The following is a 21,123-nucleotide window of genomic DNA, read 5'->3' as shown; positions in this document are numbered from 1 at the left end:
CGTACCTGTTTTTAAACTTGAGCTGATACTAAGTATTTGCCTAGCAGATTTTTTTCCTGAGATGCAGACGAAGCAGAATTCATGAATCTACGGCAGTGCATTAAACAATTGTCATACTGTTCCATAAAGGACCTCGTTTGGCTCACGGCAAGCCATTTGAAATAGAAATCATTATTATGAAACTGCTATTTTATTTTATTTTATGGAAGCATATTGATTGTCAAATAGATGATGCATGTGTGGGTAATAGTCTAAAAGAAGAAATCTTGTCTGTTTTATTTTAAAATCCTTATGTCATTATTTGCTTTCATTTCAATAAAAGATGGCATTTTCTGAGATGCTACCATAAATTGCTTCATTTAGTAAAATTGCCACGTGGAATAATGATGTTACACCAGAGAACAGCACTTTGTAATTTGGAAGAAATAACATTTTTCTTTCTTTTTAAACCCATCTCTTTATTTTTAAATGAAAATTACCTTTCTGTTATTTGCTAACAGGAGAATAACCTGTGTTTCAGCAGAATGCAATGGAATGTCAGAAACTGTGACATAAAAGAGCTAATTAAAACAGTGAGCAAATGAGATCAGTTTTCAAAGATATAAAATGTTATAAAAGTCTTGTCATTCTCAACAATGACTCCATAAACAGAACCATTTGATTTCTGCCTAGGCATGCTGCTTCGTCTTGATAGCAGAGAATGATTAATGGGTGTTTTGGGTTTTCTGATAGTTTGATAGGAAGCTGGTTCTGGCTCCTGGCTTTGCAGTTCCTTCGAACTTGGATTACCAAGGTTACCACAAATATATTGATGAAATGCTGCCCCCTGAAAGCCCAGTCCATTATGGCCTTCATCCCAATGCAGAGATTGAATTCCTGACAGTGACTTCAGACAACTTGTTCCATACCCTGCTGGAACTGCAGTCCCAAGAATCCATCACTGGGGAAGGCACCTCGCAGACAGTGGAAGAAAAAGTGAGTTTTAAAGCACAAATCAGCCTTCTCCCAACTGGATGTTCAGTCTGTACAAATGGCAGGTATGGGAACAATGGGTGGGTAGAGGCAGTGGGGGAGGGCTCTTACTTGTAATTCCTTGTCACAAAATAGGATCTGAGCTTGTTACAGCATTTCTGCAATAGGGACCTAAGAATAACAATACTCATAATAATTTGATCAAATGCCACTGCAGTAAATACACAGAATATCCAATCACAACCCCATTGTATGAAAACAGCTTTTCACTTCACAGGCTCTTTTCTGCCCTTCCTCCTTTGGAGGCCTAGACACCCCCCCCCCCGGAGGGTTCTACCAGTAAAGTGAATGGGATATTACAACTCATGTTGGTGGAATACCAGCAGTGATTCCTGCATGCCTGTGTAATAGGAACATAAGCTGTCCTACAGAGTCAGGCCATTGGTCTATCTAGCTCAGTATTGTCTGCACAGACTTGGCAGCAGCTTCTCCAAGGTTTCTGGCAGGAGTCTCTCTCAGCCCTGTCTAGGAGATGCCAGGGAGGGAACTTGGAACCTTCTGCATGCAAGCATGCAGGTGCTCTCCCCAGAGAGGTCCCATACCCTAAGGGGAATATCTTACAGTGCTTGCATGTAGCCTCCCATTCAAATGCAAACCAGGGTGGACCCTGCTTGGCAAAGGGGGCAATGCATGCTTGTTGCTACCACAAAACCAGCTCTCCACCTAGGCAGGAAGTCTTGAAGGCACCAAGTTCAGCTTATGACCTGCCTGCCCTGTACCTCTATATAATGAAGGGCCAGTATTTTATGGGGTTCACTTTTTGCTCTCTGTGGCCATGACATAAATGAATAAAAAGCTATTTTACAGGAAGGGAGGGAGGGAGGGAGGGAGGAACACCAAATCACAGAGCAGAGAGAACTATGTGATAAGCATGCAAACTTGTTGCTGAAATATTTTCACGTGGGTGGGTTTTTGTTTTGGTTTGCAATTAGTCTCCATCCATAATAGAATGGCCCTCCCCTCCATTCTCTCCTTCTGTAAGCCTATATGCCTGGACTGTCAGAAGGGTTAGGGGCACCCTTGCATTTCCACTCATTTTGTTGTGCTCTGTTGGAGCCCTTCGCAAGTAGCTTCCTCAGATATGTTGATGGCCTTTCACATGTGGTTGTCTTTCCACAAGTGAGGGTGCTCGATTCTAAGTGCATGACCTATGTGTTGTTTACATAGAGCTTTTGATTGTAAATTGCACAACAAACTGTTGTCCTTTTGCCCTGAAAATAATATAGGTTGCTATTATTCCTGTTACAACTGGGCAACTGAGGCTGACAGGTACTACCCCCAATCTAGAGTTCTATGGGCACTCTATTGTATATGAACTAGGAAGCACCATAAATTGGAACAAACAGCACCCAAGGAAGTGAAACCCTTGGATAGCAGGAGGTCCCATTATCATTTCTGGTTCAGAGTGATTGACATGTCCAAAGGCAACATGAGTTCACATGTGAAGTGCAAGTTGTGCACAGATCTCTCAGGTGTATACCACATTGCCCACAGCCAGTCAAATGATTTTTTCCACCAGCAAATCCATGGACTGAGGGATCTATTGACTGTTACACAGAAACTCTGGTGCTCAGCTGCCAAACCATGATGTTTAACAGACGTGCCTACGAAGATGCTTAGAGGAAAGGATGCTGCATTGTATGTAATCTTGCACAAGCCCCCACTGAGATATTTTTCTGTTCTCTTTCCTGGGTATGCCAAGTTCCTTTTCAACTCAAGAAACATTCTTCAGAAACAGCTGTGGTTTCCCGTTCCACACACAACACAGCTGCTTAATCAGGAGCAGGCCTTACAAGAGTCTGAGGGCAGGGAACACACTGTCCCAACAATTTGATTTTTCTCAAAACGCAGGCCAGAGCATTTGTGCAATCACGGCATTATTTCCCAGACTGATGATTTGATCCTGAGTATAAGAGTTAGCAACAGAATTAATCTACACATGCAGCAGAGTGGGATCATGAGGGTGGGGTGAGGAGCAGAATGGACTGTGTCACTTCAGATTGCATTTCTGGATTCTTTTCTTTCTTTCTTTCTTTCTTTTTTTTGCAAGTAGAAACTAGCACATTCAAGAGAAGACTGTGTCATTACTTTCCCCCTGGTAAAAAGCCTTTCTAATTATGGAGTGTGTGTTTTCACATGGGCAGATACGTTCAGAATAGGAATCTTCCACCTGTAGTCTGAAGTGGTTCAGTCTACTCTGCTCTACCATTCCAATTCTGCTGCATGTTTATGCCACAGTCCTAAATGCTGTGGGTGGGTTTTTGTTTTGGTTTGCAATTATTCTTCACATCACTTAACTCCCTATTGAAATGTGTGTGTGACAATTCTGGCAAGCAGTTTGTCTGCTTTCAAGGAACATAGGAAGCTGCCATATACCAAGTCAGACCATTGGTCCATCTAGCTCAGTATTGTCTACACAGAATCTCTCTCAACCCAATCTCGGAGATGCCATGGAGGAACCTCAGATGCTCTTGCCAGAGTGACTTCATCCCCTAAGGGAAACATCTTACAGTGCTCACACATATAGTCTCCCATTCATATGGGAGACTCTGGGCTTCTTGGAGGAAGAGCGGGATATAAAATGTGAAAACAAACAAACAAGCAAGCAAGCAAGCAACCAGGGCAGACAAAGGGGACAAGTCATGCTTGCTACCACAAGACCAGCTCTCCAAAGAGTTATGCTCATTTGTCTTGAATTCATCCATACTGAAGTGTCTTAAAGACTTAATGTCTGTCGTTCATATGATTAAAGTGTCTCCCATTCCTGCAAAGTTTTTTCTACATATCTGCCTTTACCTGCTGTGCATACTCTTCCAGAAATTAATAGAACAACACATCATGCATCACATGTGGGTTAAAGACTTGTGTAAAATTCTGGCCAGGAAGATACTCAAAGGTAGTAACTGTATCTGTAATAAAGAAATAGTCCTCCTCCTCCACCACCACCCACCTTAAATTCTAAGTTAATGTTCACAGAGCTGAATCCCAGTGACATGTTTGCTAAGCCCTTCTCTGTCTCTTGCAGGTAAAGGTGATATTGGATGACATATTGGAGAAACTTCCAGAAGAATATAACATGGCTGACATTACCTCAAAAACTGCAGAATTTTCTCCATATGTCCTGGTTTGTTTTCAAGAATGTGAAAGAATGAATCTACTAATACATGAGATAAGACGCTCTCTTAAAGAACTTGATCAAGGACTTAAGGTGTGTGTGCTTTGCGTTATCTTATTGAAAGCAAAGTTGTAAATAAACTGTATGCCTTAATAGTGCTGGACAAAAATGCTGCTCAGAAGTGGTGTTCCCGAGGACTAACAGCTGCTGCACCCATTCCAGCCCTAACTGCCAGGGATAAATTTTGACAACCTAGAGGAGGTTACCAACTGCCAGCATTTGGTTTCTTTTCAAATGAAAACAAAGGTGATCCTCATCCAAATAGGGATTTGAAATTCAATTTGCTACAGGTCCTGAGTGGTGTAGGAGCACAGTTCTCTTTGAAAGTCATCAAAGCACTGAAAATCCCAGCAAAGTTAATCAAGTTTCATATTTAGGCAGCTAACAAACCTGAAGGAATCAACATTTTCTATTGAGAAGATTGCAATTAGCCACTTAATATGGTGCACTCTCTGTAATGGATTCAGGCTTAAAGCAACTGTGCACAGAATACATATTTTGCCTATAGCTTGCAGACCTAGCAGGTGTTGAGTTATCAAATGCAGCAGTAAGTCGTAATTTCCAGCTTTAATTTGGAGCCAGTATTTGCTGTTTGTTTAAGAGGACAAAATAGATTGAGTAATAATATTCAAAATTAGACAGGGGGAAAATGGTGGGCTTCGACCTGGAGATTTTTGTGCAGGAATGCCAGAGTAATAATGGATGGAAGGGATGGATCTCTGTTTCCATTCCATCCAAACCGTGCATGTTTCCTTTGATTTCCATTCCACTATCTTCTGCTAAAAATCCCCAGATGATGATGATGATCTATCTGTCTATCTGTCTGTCTGTCTACCTACCTATCTATATCCCCAGCTTTATTTACTTACTTACAACTTTTTAATGTATTTATTCAAATATTTTCATGTATTTTTTGCCCAAACTGCTGGTTGCTATATACTGCAAAATACACATTTAAATATGAGTTTTTATGCAAATGTATAGAGTGCATAGATTCTGTAGAAATTATGAAATCCATTCTGTTGGGGAGCAGGAGGTGCCTGGAACTATGAATTTTATCATGAGGTTTGCCAAAAGAGGAATTGACAAATATCCCTAGTATTAGTGTGTATAGTTCTGCACTTCACTTTACAATTTAGGGTAAGGTGATGGTGTATTCAGATTGCATTCCAGATGCCCTAAAGTAGCAATGTGATTCTTAAAAGATAAATAAATTGAAGCGGTGGTGTTGGAAACAAAGAACATCGTGTTCTGTAATGTGGCAGAAATGTGGGACATCTTGCCAAGATGTGCATGTGGAACCCTTAGACTTCCTTTGAGCATTTGAAATATGGAGACCAGTTTTGCAACACTTTGATTTTCTTATCACAAAAATACATAAACACTTTTATTTAAATTTAAAGGATAATAATGGAATTCTGAGTCCTGGGGCTTTTTCAGACATGAGTTCACTGCAGGCTTTTTAAAGCTTGCCATAGTTACTTACAGCCCCACCCCCCCGCCCCCGCCACACACACACACACGCCAGATGATTGCATTATCCTTGGTAGATTCTTATGCTCCCTTCAAGTGAATTTCGGTCCTCTGGCCACATGCTGAGCAAGGCCCTCATGCTATTTTTACATAGCCATCTACTGGCCAGCACTTGCAAATCCATCTCTTTTCTTTACTACTTTTACTTACTTCTTTTTAGTACTACACAGGCCAAAGTACTACACAGGCCAAACATGGAAACATGCTATGTGGAAGCACGAGGATCTACAGAAGACTACACAAGTGCCTGGACTGTGCATGAGGGGCTTGTAACTAACTACTACAAACGCTTTTTAAAAACCCAGAACCCCCTAGTGGAGAATTGTGCCTGAAAGGGCAAGCTATAAGCCAGGAAGCCCCTGCTTCAGATCTTGCTTCTGTCATAAACTCAAGCCTTATCTCTCAGATCTCTCTCTCTCCATTTACACCATGGAGACAGGCTCCATTTTTTTTGTGGGCCCTGACCAAAGAGATTTCCAGTGGACCTCCTCTGCCCTGCCTGCTCTGGGGAGGGGACTGTCTGGGAAGAGGACAATGAGCCCCAGGCCAGACAGTTGCAGTGAAGAGATGGAGCAGGAGCTGGACACATTTGTTCACCCAGACTTTTAATTAGATACTGTTTTAATGGTGTTTTAAATAGCTTTAACTTTTTAAAATTTTAATTGTTGAAATATTTTAATCTTTTATTGGTTGTTTTTATTATCTTGTAAACCATCCAGAGAACTTGCATTTGGGGCAGTATAAAAATGTGTTAAACAAAGAAGCTATATATAGCACTATAAAGCACGTGGAGTGGGGCGCACAGCCTTCTACTCCCTCCTTGGCATTTCCTGCCGCTAACTTTCTTCCCTGTCAGCAGTCTCCCTTGGGTTACAGGAGGGCTGGCTGTATTTAGCAAGAAGCCAACAAGATTGGGGACCTATTGTTATTACTATTGTTGTTGTTTATTCCTGCTGCTGCTGCTGCTGCTGCTAAGTGTGGAATATTTAGATGACCAATAGCCCAAGCTAATCGGCCTGTTTGCTCAGGTACTCAGGGGCATAATTTTGCTTATTTGGCCTTCTGAATATTTTGTTATATAAGTAATTGTTGGATAGAATTTTCTCATCATTATATTTAAGAAATGTGGAGGAGCTGGAAACTGGTACTCCTGTTTATTTGATCATTTTGCCCTTTTAAAATAAGTGACTCACCCAAAATTTTAAGAGCCAAGATATTCTTTACATTTGACAATTCAGCTACCTTGTGTGTTTTTACTGTAGAAAAAAAAGGTCCTCTATCATTTATCATGTCATCTTATCACAGTTTCTTTGTGAGACGCAAATAGCACACTAATGTTTTCTTTTGTTAGGGTGAGTTGGCAATCTCCGCTGAGATGGAGCAGCTACAGACAGCTCTTTTTTTAAATAATCTTCCTGACACTTGGATGAAACTGGCTTATCCATCAACGTACAGCCTCGCTCAGTGGTAAGTCACATGCCAACAGATCGGTGTAGATTCTTTGTTCATCAGCAAAAGAAGACCAAAGCCACCCCCCAAAAAATATGAACTATGCAAGATTTTGTCCATATAAATACCATTCCTTTCAGCAATGCATTGTAGCTTCACACAACCTGATATTAATGATGCTCTAAAAATATTTCAGTCTTATCTCCCATGTGGCAGATTTTTATTTATATTAGCTTAATAGTTGCATGCAGTTGATGCGGGAGCAGGTGTACACTTGGATGCAGCACATCTGCACAGTAAAGCTTGTGGGCTGGGGGGGCTTCTTTTGAAGTGGATGGGCATACCCACCATTAATTGTTGTTTGCAACTAGTTGACAGTAGTGTTTTCAAGATGATCTGTAGAAGGATGCAGATTCTAGAAGTATCAGGAAAGCAGTGGGTTAAAGTATTCAAAATGTTGGGGAGCAAACATTACTGTATGGGATGCCAGCTCTACAGCTGGTTACCATGGCAACTTCAGGAACATAGTGGTAGGATCTGAGTTTGGCTCAGAGGAGCTTTGTTGATGTTTGTATGTACGTGTGTGTGTAAGAGGAATGTATGTATGTATATATTTACACACTAGTAAAACGGCTTGCAGTTTGCAACCATATTAACGTCTTGTGCCGCTGTGACTCTTGTCTTTTCTTAGCTCCATGAGGATTCATAACTCATGCTGTCCAATAGTAGAGTTTTCTCGGATTTTTCGGGACATTATGCATTTTTCAGGGGGGTTGGGTTTGTTTGGTAGTCTGGGTGAGGTCTGGTACCTACCTGCGAAAATGGCATGTTCCTGTCTTTCATGGTTTGGTTTAGGAGTTTCATGTCAGCCAGTGAGTGAGTCAGTGAGGGTTTGCAGTTTGCAAGCATATTAACATCTTATTTCACTGTGTCTCGAGTCTTTTCCTAGTTCTTTGAGATCTCATTCCCCATGCTTTCCAGTGAAAGTGTTTTTCCAGATTTTCCGGGAAAGTAATGAATTTTTCCATGGGTTTGGATTTTTTTAGTGGTCTAGGCAAAGTCTGAAACCTACCTGTGAAAATGGCATATTTCTGTCTTTCATGGTTTGGTTTGGGAGTTTCATGTCAGTCAGTGAGGCCCAAGCAGCTTTATATTATAGAGATATATACTCCCTAACCTTAATGCACACCTCCAGGAAGCTATAAGCTAAGGGTTCCCAACTTTTTCCTTTATGTGGACCACCAAGTCATCATCAAAAGCGTTTGTGAACCACCACATAAGCAAGCTGTTTAAAACATTTTTAACATAGCCAATGGCTGATAGGAGTCACTTATATATCAAGGAGTATCAAAAACGCAGCTATTTCTAATAAGTTACTATGCTCATTCACTCACAAACACATTGCACTCATCACAGTGCAATAGGCCTACCAGTGGGGAAAAGATAATACTTACCTAATGGGAAGACAGAAAATGGAGGCAATCCCCGCCCCATTCCCCCCTTCCCTCAGCCCAATTTCCCCCCAGAAAATCTGCTCCTGAGGATTGGGGGGAACCCTCCAGAGCAGTATGGCATGTGGCACAGGGAAGCTGCATAAGAGTCTCACAGGATTATTTTATTACTATCACATCGAGATCATTACTATCATTACTATTATTTTATTACTATCACATCAACTATCACTGCAAGATATTCCCCTCAGGGGATGAAGCCACTCTGGGAAGAGCAGAAGGTTTCAAGTTCCCTCCCTGGCTTCTCCAAGATAGGGCTGAGAGAGATTCCTGCCTGCAACCTTGGAGAAGCTGCTGCCAGTCTGTGAAGACAATACTGAGCTAGATAGACCAATGGTCTGACTCAGTATATGGCAGTTTCCTATGTTCCTATGTTCCTACATAATCTTTATTTTCCCCTACCATGGACCACCTGCAGTACCTTCATGGACCACCAGTGGTCTGTGCATCACAGGTCGGGAACCACTGCTATAAGCTCTTAAAAAGCACAAACAGGCCAATTCCCACTCCTTCATGTTCTCCTATTGTTGTTTTCTATCTAAAACCTCAATATACTGTAACTCCTGGAGGCCACCGTGCATGCTGTTCATATCAAGCTGGTTTGGGGTTTCCCCTCACCTTTCTTTTCCTTTTCGTTTACAAACCTATTTCTGCAACCTGAGGAGTCCTCTAAATAAGTAGAAAGCATCACCTTATGTCTGGATGAGCCAGTTTTGCTTCCAATCTGCTAAGCATTCAATCACTTGTGCTTTCTATTAGATATATAAAACTGTAATGATCCATTGAGAATAGGACCCATGCAACACTAGGAAACTGAGGGCATGTCTGCACAATAAGGCTCCCCTTTCAGAATCAAATGCACTCATTTATTCATTACAACCAGACCTGCAGTCCCCATGGCCTGGGAGTTCTCCCACAGAGCACAGCAGGTACTGTGAGTTTTCTGCGAAGCTTTACTGTGAACTCAAAGTTATCCCAAAAACCTGGCACAAAAAGTGGATTTTTTTTACCCCAGATATAAATCGGACTGCACTTTAAAGCACAGTGAAAACCCCGAATTGTGTGTGAAGTGCTCCCTGATAGCTCGCAGGGACTTGGGGGTAAATCTGCCCAATATGTGGATTCACACCCTCCATTCTGGAGGAGAAGCGAGCAAAAGGGTTTTTAAAGCCCCGTGTGAAAAACTTCCAAGTCTTTATGAATATGGACACATCAGATCCTCCCCACCGCCCAGTCCCTTCAGAAATGCCCAATTTTAATTCTTCCAGTTTCAGGTTTGGTATGTAAAAATCTTTTAAATCCCCCCCCCCAAAAGTGGCTATTAAATGTACTTAGGAAAGAGAGAGAAGATTAATAGTGTAATTATACTGTTTATATTATGTAAAAATGCAAACGGACACCTGTATGCATTCTTACATACAGCCATCTGTGTAGCAGGACTATTTGGTATAAGGTAGGCTTCATTGACTACACATTCCAGAATTCAGTGCCAAAACTCCTATGCAGATATGTTTTATATGCAGTTACTTGCTATGACCTGTTTCATAAAGCATGGTAAAACATGATTCCTCATTAATCATTTGTTGTTTTTGCCTTCCCTAATTTCTTTTATTATATCTTCACCACAGAGGAACCTTCTGGCTTTATTTCAAAATGGCTCTGAGAAGCTAAGGGAGGAAACATCTGAATAAATTCATATGTTGAGCTTCTTAGAAACAGCAAGTACATCAAAGATGGGTTACAGTGCTGATTAAATTAATAAAATGAGCACCAGTAGACCTAAGAATTCAGTACCATGAATGATTAGCCAGAATACGTTTTCTAAGAAGTTTGCAAATACAGAAGCAGTGACATATTCAGGTTAAAGTAAGTCAGCACAGAATATATGTTCCTCACATGGATGGCTGTACACCTAACCAGTGTTATGGTGACAAATGCAGCAGTGAGTCATAATTTGCCAGCTTTCCTTTGGAGCCAGTATTTATTTAGAGCCAGGGTTCCAGTTAAAAAGATGATACTACCAAATTATTTACCTTGGCAGAGTTGCCTCTTTAGCTCATTATTTGCCCTTACATCAGGGTGGGCATTAGATAGCTCAGGAGCTCCTGGGCTTATCTGAAGTAGTTGTGACATGACCCACCTGCAGTGGGGTAAAAAGGGCCTTTAATGATGTAAAATTTACCAAATCAGAATTTCTGCTACCACTCCTTGTTTCACTGCAGGTAACCAGGGTCTGGGAAGGAGCACCTGTTTAAATAAATATCCCAGCATGATTTGGCAGAGGGCACCATGGGGGAGACAGAAGAATGCTTCACAAAATAAAACAAGGCAGAATTTCTAGAACATAGATGGTGAATGTATTTGTTTTCTAAAGGATTTCAGGACTAAACTGAAGGAAAACTCTTTTGGGGTAAGGAATTAGAGTATACACAGACAGGTTTCCTGAAGTAATCTGACCCCAAACCAATGTCATTTTGAAAAATCCAGAAGGTACAAGTGGTATAGTACCACTGTGCAAGAGAACAACAAAAGGCACACTGGGTGGGGGGGAATATTAGTGCATGTACCTACTGAAAATAAGTGATGGAAAGATGCAGTGAGAAGAGGTGTTTAGTGAGAAATCTGTGTTCTTGGTGTGTCAGGACCATTTTGTTAGTACAAAGAAATAAATTGTGTTTTCTATCCTCCAAAATTATATTTTGATTTATATTTTGATTTTATTTTTTTCTGGTTTGTTTTTTTTAAAAGACCAACAATGTTGAGAGCTGGAGCGGGGGAGGTAAACAGTTTCATAGTAGTGGAGATGAGGGAAGTGGAGACCACAAGGTTAGTATTGTTAGAAGGGGAGATTCTCCCTGTCGCTCGTCTCTTGGTTAGGTAATTTTCACCGGACACCAGTATCAAGTTTCAAACAAAGCTTTATTTCATGCTAGTGAAAGCTTCTGGGTACGGCCTCCCCCACCCCGGCAATTCATCCATCTTATATACTGTGCCATAAACAACTTTCACACCTGCACATTGTATACAAGCCAAAGCGTTACTTTTAACCCCAAAGATTCCGATTTGCTTCCAAGTGCCATATTTCTCACACACTTCTCAAGAGATCTGGCTTGTGGCCTTAGCCTGGTTCCCCTTCCCATTGGGACATACTTTCAAGCAATGTAAAATGTCCTCAAGGTGTGGTGGGGGGTCGCGGGGGGCGGATAAGAACTGCCTGCGTCATTGATAAGACGTGTACAGCTTGTGCTGTGCAAACCAGTCGTGCTTTCTGGCTGTTGAAAGCATGTTGCTATTAATATTCCAACAGTATCAAAGCTAGTTTTATAACTTACAAAAATTCCCCTCCCCGCAAGATTGCCCCCTTATATGGCATGCCAGTATATGGGGGAAATATTTTTATTTGATTTTTCTCTGCCTTTTTAAAAAGTGGGGGGAAGCAATTGTGTGAAGGGCGGTGTGTGTGTGTGTGTGTGTGTGTGTGTGTGTGTGTGTGTGTGTGTGAACAGTGCCTGTTTCCTGCTCTTTTAGCTTTTCACCTTAGTAACAGCCGAGAAGGATTTCTGTCAGGGCTGGTGGAATCTGCCCCTTCACACACCCACCCCCCTCCCGCAGAAGGAGAAATCTCTTGAAAATAAAGGGCAACCATTATTACATTTGAATAACCTGAGCACTTGAGGTCCTGTCCTATCACATAGGCCTCGAATGCTTAGCATTGTAAGTGTTGCTGCTTCTATATGACTGTATTCTCTGCTTCATTTTGTTTCGTTTTACCACCCTCATATGGTAGGTACAGTTGTACCTATTGGGTGGCTGCCTGTCATGCCTAAAAGCCTTGGGCCTTCTGGCCCTTACAAGGCACTTAGCAGCCCCTTCTTCTTATAAGATACAAGGCTGGAGGGTAGTAAAAGCCAAACAGGAGCACTGAGGCCTAGCAGTTCTGAGGAAAAATGAAGGAAGGCCCCTGTCACTGCTAGGAAGGGAACCAAGGCCTATGTGACTGGGCCTGCTTCCCTATTTACCTCAGAGACACGAGTTAACTCATTCAAGGGTAAGTAGCTGAACCCGCACACAGCTTCGGTGCGCTAGGACTTTGTTGCTCTCCTTGCCCCCTGCCACAGCCTCTGGTTTATTGCTTAGTGTCAGCCATCCTCTCTCGGCCGCCCCCTCCCCACCGCTTGTTCACTCACTCACTCACCTCCTACCCGCTCCTCTTCCCTCTCTGCATATGGAATCCCCACTGCCCAATCACCACGGTGCTTTGCTCTGTTACCTCCAATTGAGAGGATGAGAGCTGGTCTTGTGGTAGCAAGCATGACTTGTCCCCCTAGCTAAGCAGGGTCCACCTTGGTTGCATTTGAATGGGAGACCACATGTGAGCACTGAAAGATATTCCCCTCAGGATGGAGCCTCTCTGGGAAGAGCAGAAGGTTTCAAGTTCCCGCCCTGGCTTCTCCAGGATAGGGCTCAGAGAGATTCCTGCCTGCAACCTTGGAGAAGCCATTGCCAGTCTGTGCAGACAATACTGAGCTAGATAGACCAATGGTCTGGCTCAGTATACAGCAGCTTCCCATGTTCCTATTGATCTGGCAAAGCATTGTCTGGGCAGGGCTTGCCACATACGACCTTTAGCGTATTAGATATATAGATAATGGTTGCCCTTTATTTTCAACAGATTTTTCATTTCCTGGGGGTAGAATTCGCCAGCCCTGACAGAAATTATCTGCTGTTAATAGGGTGAAAGACAAAAAGAGCAGGAAACAGGTAAAGTTAACCCCACCGCTTTTCTTCTCACAGTCACTACCACCCACCACTTTTTTTAAGGGGGAGAAAAATAAAAAATCATTTTCCCCTATACTTGCATGCCATGTAAGAGGGCAATATGATTTAGTTATAGAACCAGCTCTAATACTAACCTTGTGGTCTTCACTCCCCTCTTCTCCACTGCAACGTAATCTTCATTGCTAGCGAAGAAACTTGCAGTCATGCAGGAATCTGAAAAAGGATTTGTAGAAGGAAATTCAGGAAATCTGCCATTTGTAGTCACTTTTCGTAATCAACACAAAACAAATGCACACAACTCAGTCTGTCCTCCCACAAATCTCAGAAGGCTGCAGGGACGTTGAGCAGTATTGATGTCATCATGACCTCAGCCAATAGGAGAGCATTTTTGCTCTGCCAGGAAAATGTGAATCTTTAAACGGATTTTAAACAAACTACTTCATGTAGGGTGAAAAAAAATCACAGCACTGCCTAATGATGAGCTGCTTAATAGATTAATACTACTAAAAATGCTATATGAGATTTAGGAGGCATACTCATTGTTCCGTTTTTGCTTTCCTTTTGATTTTGGAAAGAAAGAACCTAAAGTAGGTTGGCCTTAAAGTTCTTAAAGAAAGAACCTAAAGTAGGTGTGTTGTGAAATTCAAGGAGTAGCACAGCATAAAATGTGCTCTGTATCCATGAAGGTGCCTTTTCAGCCAAGCAGAAGAATAGCATCAGAAGGGAAGAGGACACAAGTCCTTGTATACCATGTGCTTTCATGCAGCAGACCCCAGAAGGCTGGGTACAACCCCTGCCTGAAACTGCAAAGTCATTGCCACTCTACCTAAAAAATACTAAGCTTAGTGGACGAATGATCTGATAACAATAGGCAGCTTCATACCATTATGCCCTTCCCGCTCACCCAGTAATACTACAGAGACAAGAGGACTGAAGAATTCGCAGTGGAAGTAACTAGAACAAACAAATGATGTCTGCTTGTTGATGCCCATGGGGGGAGAAAAAGAAAACCAGAGTCCATGCTTTTATGCAGGATTTGAGAATATAATGAGGCTATTCACACGAGCATGCAAAACTGGGCTAAGGTCGCCCAGCCTGGTTTTGCACGCTTGTGTGAACCACTGGGATCATGCCCGATCCCGGTGGCTACATGGAGGAAAACCTGCCTGTGAAGGCTCCCAGTTAAACGAGCACTCCCTTAACATAGTTTTTTAAATCATGCTTCAGCTGCAGCTGGCACCCTCGGTGGGGGATGGGGATTTGCATGGTGCATTATTTGGGCTCCAGGGGGCAGGGTGACACGTAGCGGTGTGTCCCAGCACCCCAACCCCGGGAGCTGCAGTGGGAGCTGCTGCTCATCTGGGCAGGTGATCCAGCCGCCCAGGGACTTCAAGCCAATCGTCTGCGGGAAAGGTACATTAAACCCTCCTTCCCCAGAGACTGCCCGAGAGCTCTTCTCATGGATTGTGAGAAGAGCTCTAATATCTTGCTAGTTCCTGAAAACAGAGTGTAACACCCTCATCTACTAGCCCACTTCCTGGAGGAAATAACTTATGTTAACAATTAATTCATTAACTGACAAAAATCTGGCTCAGACTTAATGACCATTGTGTGAAGCTGCATGCTTTTACACAGCAGAACTAGGATAACAAAGAAAGATGTTCATAATGCTACTATTGCAATGTTAAGATTCAGAGAATATATCATTAGAGGATTAGGCTTCTATTACAGTTATTTAGCAATCCATCTCCTTTTTTAAAAAAACCACCTTGTTTTTATTCTTCAGCTTGATAATGTTACTATTTGGTTGCTGGCAGCGAGGGAGATTATTTAAAAAGTATAGCCTATATATTGCAAGGAGGAGGTTGATTGGGCACATTTTATGTCATTCTATTGTAGAGTAAGAAAACAGCTTAATAAAAAGTTTGTTTAAAAAAATATCAGTTGGAAATATCAGGTTTAAATTAATATAACAAGACTGACTCTCTCAGGGATTCTTGGTTGAATTCGGATTTTAAACTATTATGTCCTAGGTCCAAAGTCACAGCTCTGGCTTCTGGCCACATCTTTTGGGGATGGCGGGGAGGGAGGGGTTGCACCCTAGAGTGCCTAATAAAAGATTTCATGATGCTAAGGGATTCTAGAATAAAACAGACACAGAGACATTTGCTTAGCCGTGGAGAGCAAACCCTTTGTGAATGCTTGCAGTGTAGGCAGCTATCTCAGAAACAGAGCAAGTAATCTGCTGAAAAGTATTTTGAAAAAAACACAAGTCATAGAATGAATAATGATAATACAAGGCACATTATCTCTTGGTAAAAATGACAAAAATCAAAGTTAAATAGGAAAGATATGTTAGGTGGAGAAAAGTGGTATAAAATGTGTGTTTTAACTAAATCAGTTTTCAGAAATACCATGCACAGGTTAATCCTTTATAAATATGTTCAAAGAATATATTAGACACTAGCCCACCTACACAAAATGAATACAGCACACCCCTGGATGTGTTTCAGAGGCAGAATAAATGAGGGAACTCTTCTGTATTTGATGTGGTTCTGCTCTATAATTCACAGATACTGCAGATGAGTGATGATTTTTTCCCCATTCCTCTCTGAGGAACCAATACTGACAAATCTGACGAAGTGTAGGTTTTGCAGAGAACTGTAGCCTCTCCATGAAGAACAATTTAATGCTTTTTTAAAAAGAGGGGGGGGGAACCCCACCATATTTGCTGCATACAAATGCACAAACCAAGATTGGTGCACTGGTTCAGTGCCGAACTGGTTTGGCGGTCTGAACCGGATTGGTGCCGTGGCGAGCGGGATCTTTTAAAAAGAGGAGACCCAGTCCTTACCTGCTCTCTGTTGCCCCATGCTGCAGCAGTGCTTGACCCAATAACCCACACACAGCACCAACACACACATGGCATCCAAGCATGCAAGGGTGCCATTTGCCTGGGCAGCATGGTGTTGCTGACCATGCAAATGGCACCCGTGCAAGCGCAGACACCATGTGCGTTCTGGCGCTGCACGCAGGTTCTTAGGACAAACACCACTGTAGCAGGAAGCTGCATGGGGTGGCTTTTTAAAAGATCCCACTCACCGCTCCCCTTCACTCGGCACTGAACTGGTTCAGACCTTGTCCGAACCAGTTCAGCACCAAACCAGTGCACAAACCTTGGTTCGTGCACATCTGTGATTTGCTGTAGTGAAATATATACTGGTTGACATCCAGACTAGCATCACTTGGATGCAGCACACAGTGCCTGACATCCAGACTAATGCTGCATCATCACATGAGAGGGGCCGAGTTTCAGTGAGCTCCTCTTTCCTCGGAAGCCCACTATGTCTCCTGAAAATATGTTCCTGAGGGCTGTGGGACATATTTTCAGGAGGCATGGTGGATTTCAGAGGGGAGATAATCAAAAATCACCTCTCCCCAGGGACTGGGTCTGCTGCAGACTCTTAAAACAACACTGTTCCGAAGCAGTGGTTGCTGAAGCAGCATTTTCACAGGTGTCCCCAGTCACAGCAATGGGAAACTTGCAGAAACCCTGCTTCCACAACCACTGCATCTGAACAGTGTTGGCCACGACTGGCTGCGTATCATGGTAGCCACTGTTCATTCAGGGCACTCTCTTGCTTTAATGCAGCCGGTTTCTTCATTGAGGGCAGTTGGAGAAACGTAATCTTCTGTACTATGAAGATATAGCTGGTTTCAGGCACTTACTGCAAGATAGGCACTGAATGCAAACAAGGAATGCTTCACCATAGTACCTATTTTCTGTAGTATTTTCTTTCTTTTATAAGCTTTCAGCATAGAAATAGGCAATGCAGAGCAGGCTTCTTTTGCTCTGCTGTTGCAGCGATCCCAAAGAGAACTGGTCTGCAAGAAGGCTCTCCACCTCATAGAGCATGTACAGAACTGAACTCTCATAATATGGGGCCCTCCTGTGAAGGGATGAAATTTCTGTATGATGCTGACTCTCTGCTACCTGGTGTTTATTCTGCCCATTGAACAGCTCCTGAAATACAAGTTGCAAATATATGTTGACTCCATTGTGAGCATAATACCTCTTTCAGTGGTCATTCAAATCCCATCTTTCTGAGCTCCTGTCCTTGGTGTGTCACTGCTCAGGTACGGTGATCTCCTTCTGCGCTGCCGTGAGCTTGAGTCCTGGGCGCAGGATCTCACCCTCCCTAGTGTTGTCTGGATATCAGGCTTATTCAACCCCCAGTCCTTCCTCACAGGTAGGAAGCACATCACAACTCATTAGTAATTTACTGCTACAGTAATTTTTATAATTACTGCCAGGAGGCTTCATTAAATTTGATCTAATGAATAAATATTGTATTTTCAACGTGATTACCAGCACAGCTTAAGCTGTGTGCCATAAACAATTATTCTCCTCAATACACAGTATGTCAGTGACTATTGATTTTTTTATTTCGCTAAGAGTTTACTATATTTGTATCATAGGGCACTCAATAATGGTTGAACAGGAAGAGTCAATTGCCAAGGGACATGTGGTGGATACAGAAATAGAGGGATACTAATGGCAAAAGGAGGGGAAATAATCTTTAGAAAATAATATAAAGCCCATGTATGGTTAATGTTTACAAAGTGTGTGTCGGGGGGTGGGGTAGTTTTTCAGTTTGGCTGATTTTATCACTATAGAATGAAATCCACAGAACTGCATTAAGTCAATTTTGATTTCCCCCCCTTCCTTTGAACATCACACACCCTTGCCACAAAATAAACTTTAATCAGTTCCAAGTCATTCCCTATTCAGAAAAGGGTTGGGGCTTGCTGTTCAAGAACAGCAAGCGAAGACAAGTCCAAAGCATTTGTCTTTTGGTACAAAGAACATTCCATTCTTCTTCGACTTCCAGACATAACAGTGGAATTTATGGCTCCATAAGAAAAGGCAGGGTTTAACTTTGAAGAGTGCTACCAAAATGTGCGGCTTGCAAATAGCAATCCCGTCCACATTGCCACATCCTTGTGCAATTTCTAGCATCCTCAAAACTGTATGGATGGTTTACTTGTGGATTATTCAAGCCCACTATTCAAGCCCAGGGTACAAAATTCAGCCCTACAGTGGAAACTTGAGCTGCTCCCCCAAGTTTAAGCAAAATCCAAACATAGAAATGTCACATGGATGATACAGACATTTCTATATAATTTGAATGCAGCCTCTGCAACAAAGACTCCCTGCCTGTGGAAAGCAAGGATCGGGGGTGGGGGGGTTCCTATAAGCAGAGTTTTAAGCATGACATGTATTCAAACATGTACTCTTTTTTCCCATCCCTGGAACATATTTCAGCTTCCTGCACAAGGTATTGTATAATGCTGTCTTAGACATCATCACCATCCATAAATATTCTGTTTTTAAATTATGGTAAGCTTAATAGCAAAGGAGAGAGAATATTCAGGAAACACAGTGTAGCAAAGAAGTGACCAATGCCTTCCTTCCATTGGCAAAGCTCACAAAGAAGTTAGTGTTGAACCCACCCCTAAACTGAGACTTCTGGCTTCATTGAACAAATGGGAGTTGCATCAGACCATTTGTCTATCCAGAATTGTCTTGACTTGTAGTGCTTTTGCAGGGTTTGAGAGAGGTATTTCCCAGGCTTGCTACACACCATCATTTTAATTAGAGAAGTCAGAGATAAGATATTTCTCCTACACATGGCCTCCTTTCATTTCAGCTGTCATGCAGAGTCTAGCCCATAAAAACGAATGGCCTTTGGATAAGATGCACTTAACAGTGGATGTCACCAAAAAATATAAAGAAGAGTTTACTCAGCCTGCTAGAGAAGGAGCATACATACATGGTCTGTATTTAGAAGGTAAGTTATTTTTTTTCAACTACCTAGAAGAATTCCTTTTAATCTAGAAAGGCAAGATACAAGTTTGAAAGTTTAAAAGCTACTCTCATAGGCCCTGAAAACAGAAAACCATCAATTAAAAAAAGGAAAGAAAAAAGTCCCACCTGTACCTTCAGTGTTTTCTCGTTTATAGTGCCCTAAACAATGTAGCTAACTACTAACAAAGTGTTCCTTATGGCCATTTATTAAGGAGCAGTATTCCAAGACACTATCCATACTAGCTACTCAAACATTTTTCGTAGGACCCAGCAGGGCTAGAGGGTTGGTATGATCGGTCCTACCTTCCCCCACACAACTGTGCCGCCACCCCACTTGCTGTGCTCCCACATGATCACTGCTGTGGCAAGCAGAGCAGCAAGAGATTGTGGGGGAGAGGACACCTAGCCACCAGGAATTCCACGATGCACTGTGCTGCTCACGCAGTGCATTGTAGAGGTCACCAAGGCTGGGTCACTCCTCCTCCCAGTCTCTATGGTTAACATGGCTGCCAGCAGCTTGGGAAGAACGGCTGACAGCCCAGTTTGTCCATACAACTGGGGAAATGGGGTAGGAGGGCACACATGTGCCCTCCTACCTCACTCTTAGCATGGGTACAAAATCCAGGCTACCCAGTTGAGGAGTGCTGGGATTGGTGTCCAGGTAGTGTCTTCGCATGACCAGCTCTACCCAGGCTAGCACAGCCCTACTTTGATAGAGCTGGTCATGAGAACAATCTCAAAGCCTGGAGCTTGTCTTCTTCCATTTCTCCCTTCTTTGTGCCTGGTAAGTAAAGGAAGGAAAACCAGGGAAGCCAGCTATAGACACAGATTTTCATCAATGTAATTCCCATACCATGTTATTGTTTTCTTTACTACTTTTCTTACAGCAGATATTTGCAAGCATCCCAGTCTCATCATTGTGTGTTAAATTATCTAAATAGGCATTCACAAGACTGGGATTAATCCAAATATTAGCTACTTAGAATGGGCAAGTCTGCTGGTGGTAGAAAATAACCCCAAGTAGTATGAATCTGTTTTATCCATGTGTGTGGGAGGGGCAGGGAGACAAGAGAAGCAAGTTGTACTTTTCTGAAGGAGAGCAAACAAGGATTACTGATCAGAATATAAGTGAAGCAAGTTTTCTTCAACTGTATATGGAATATTCTTTATTCAGTTAACAGAATGCCTTAAACTGAACAAGGATAAAAAGGAATACATTAATTAAGGATGTTGTCCAAGTCTTATATTACAATTCCACTTATTTCAATTATTTACAGGTGCTCGTTGGGATGTTCAAGGGGGACATATAGCTGAAGCTTGCCTGAAAACAGTGACACAAGCAATGCCTGTTATTTTTGTGAGAGCCAACCCCAGTGACAGGCAAGAGACAAGGAATGTATACGAATGCCCAGTATACAAGACGAAACAAAGAGGTTCCACTTATGTGTGGACCTTCCATTTAAAAGCCAAGGAAAGGCCAGCAAAGTGGATTCTTGCCGGTGTTGCTTTGCTTTTAAGTGTGTGAGATTCCAGAACCTGGGTTTCAGACTGATCTTTCTCTAGCTTTAGCTTAGACCCCTTTGCCTTGGTGAGTTTGTGTGGATGTCCAATATTTTGTTCTCTTCTCTCTCTCTCTCTCTCTCACACACACACACACACGAACTCTTGCATGAACCTTTATACCTGTGACATTGTACTCTTTACTCATGCCTGTTGCCCCAATGACAGTTTAAAGAAGATAAAGATGATTCATGTGGAAAAGACTGAATGGTTTG

The 21,123-nt window shown here is 42.3% G+C and overlaps 1 protein-coding gene across 22 annotated transcripts in view; it reads left to right on the top strand.

Annotated features, from left to right (window-relative positions):
* LOC128332356 (dynein axonemal heavy chain 11-like) overlaps positions 1 to 21,111 on the top strand; it is a 353,782-nt gene extending 332,671 nt beyond the window's left edge. For all 22 annotated transcript variants that reach the window (XM_053266643.1, XM_053266647.1, XM_053266645.1 and 19 more), the window contains 6 exons: positions 733 to 975; positions 4,058 to 4,240; positions 7,092 to 7,207; positions 17,617 to 17,729; positions 19,191 to 19,331; positions 20,626 to 21,111. In XM_053266643.1, coding sequence (XP_053122618.1) covers positions 733 to 975; positions 4,058 to 4,240; positions 7,092 to 7,207; positions 17,617 to 17,729; positions 19,191 to 19,331; positions 20,626 to 20,873 — 1,044 coding nt within the window. In that variant the 3' untranslated portion in view covers positions 20,874 to 21,111. The remainder of the gene's footprint in view (positions 1 to 732; positions 976 to 4,057; positions 4,241 to 7,091; positions 7,208 to 17,616; positions 17,730 to 19,190; positions 19,332 to 20,625) is intronic.
* The last annotated feature ends 12 nt before the right edge of the window (positions 21,112 to 21,123 follow it).

This window comes from Hemicordylus capensis, chromosome 1, assembly GCF_027244095.1.
Source record: "Hemicordylus capensis ecotype Gifberg chromosome 1, rHemCap1.1.pri, whole genome shotgun sequence".
Classification (NCBI taxonomy): domain Eukaryota; kingdom Metazoa; phylum Chordata; class Lepidosauria; order Squamata; family Cordylidae; genus Hemicordylus; species Hemicordylus capensis.
The sequence above is the reverse complement of the archived record's forward strand: the minus strand, read 5'-3'. Positions and strand labels throughout refer to the sequence as shown.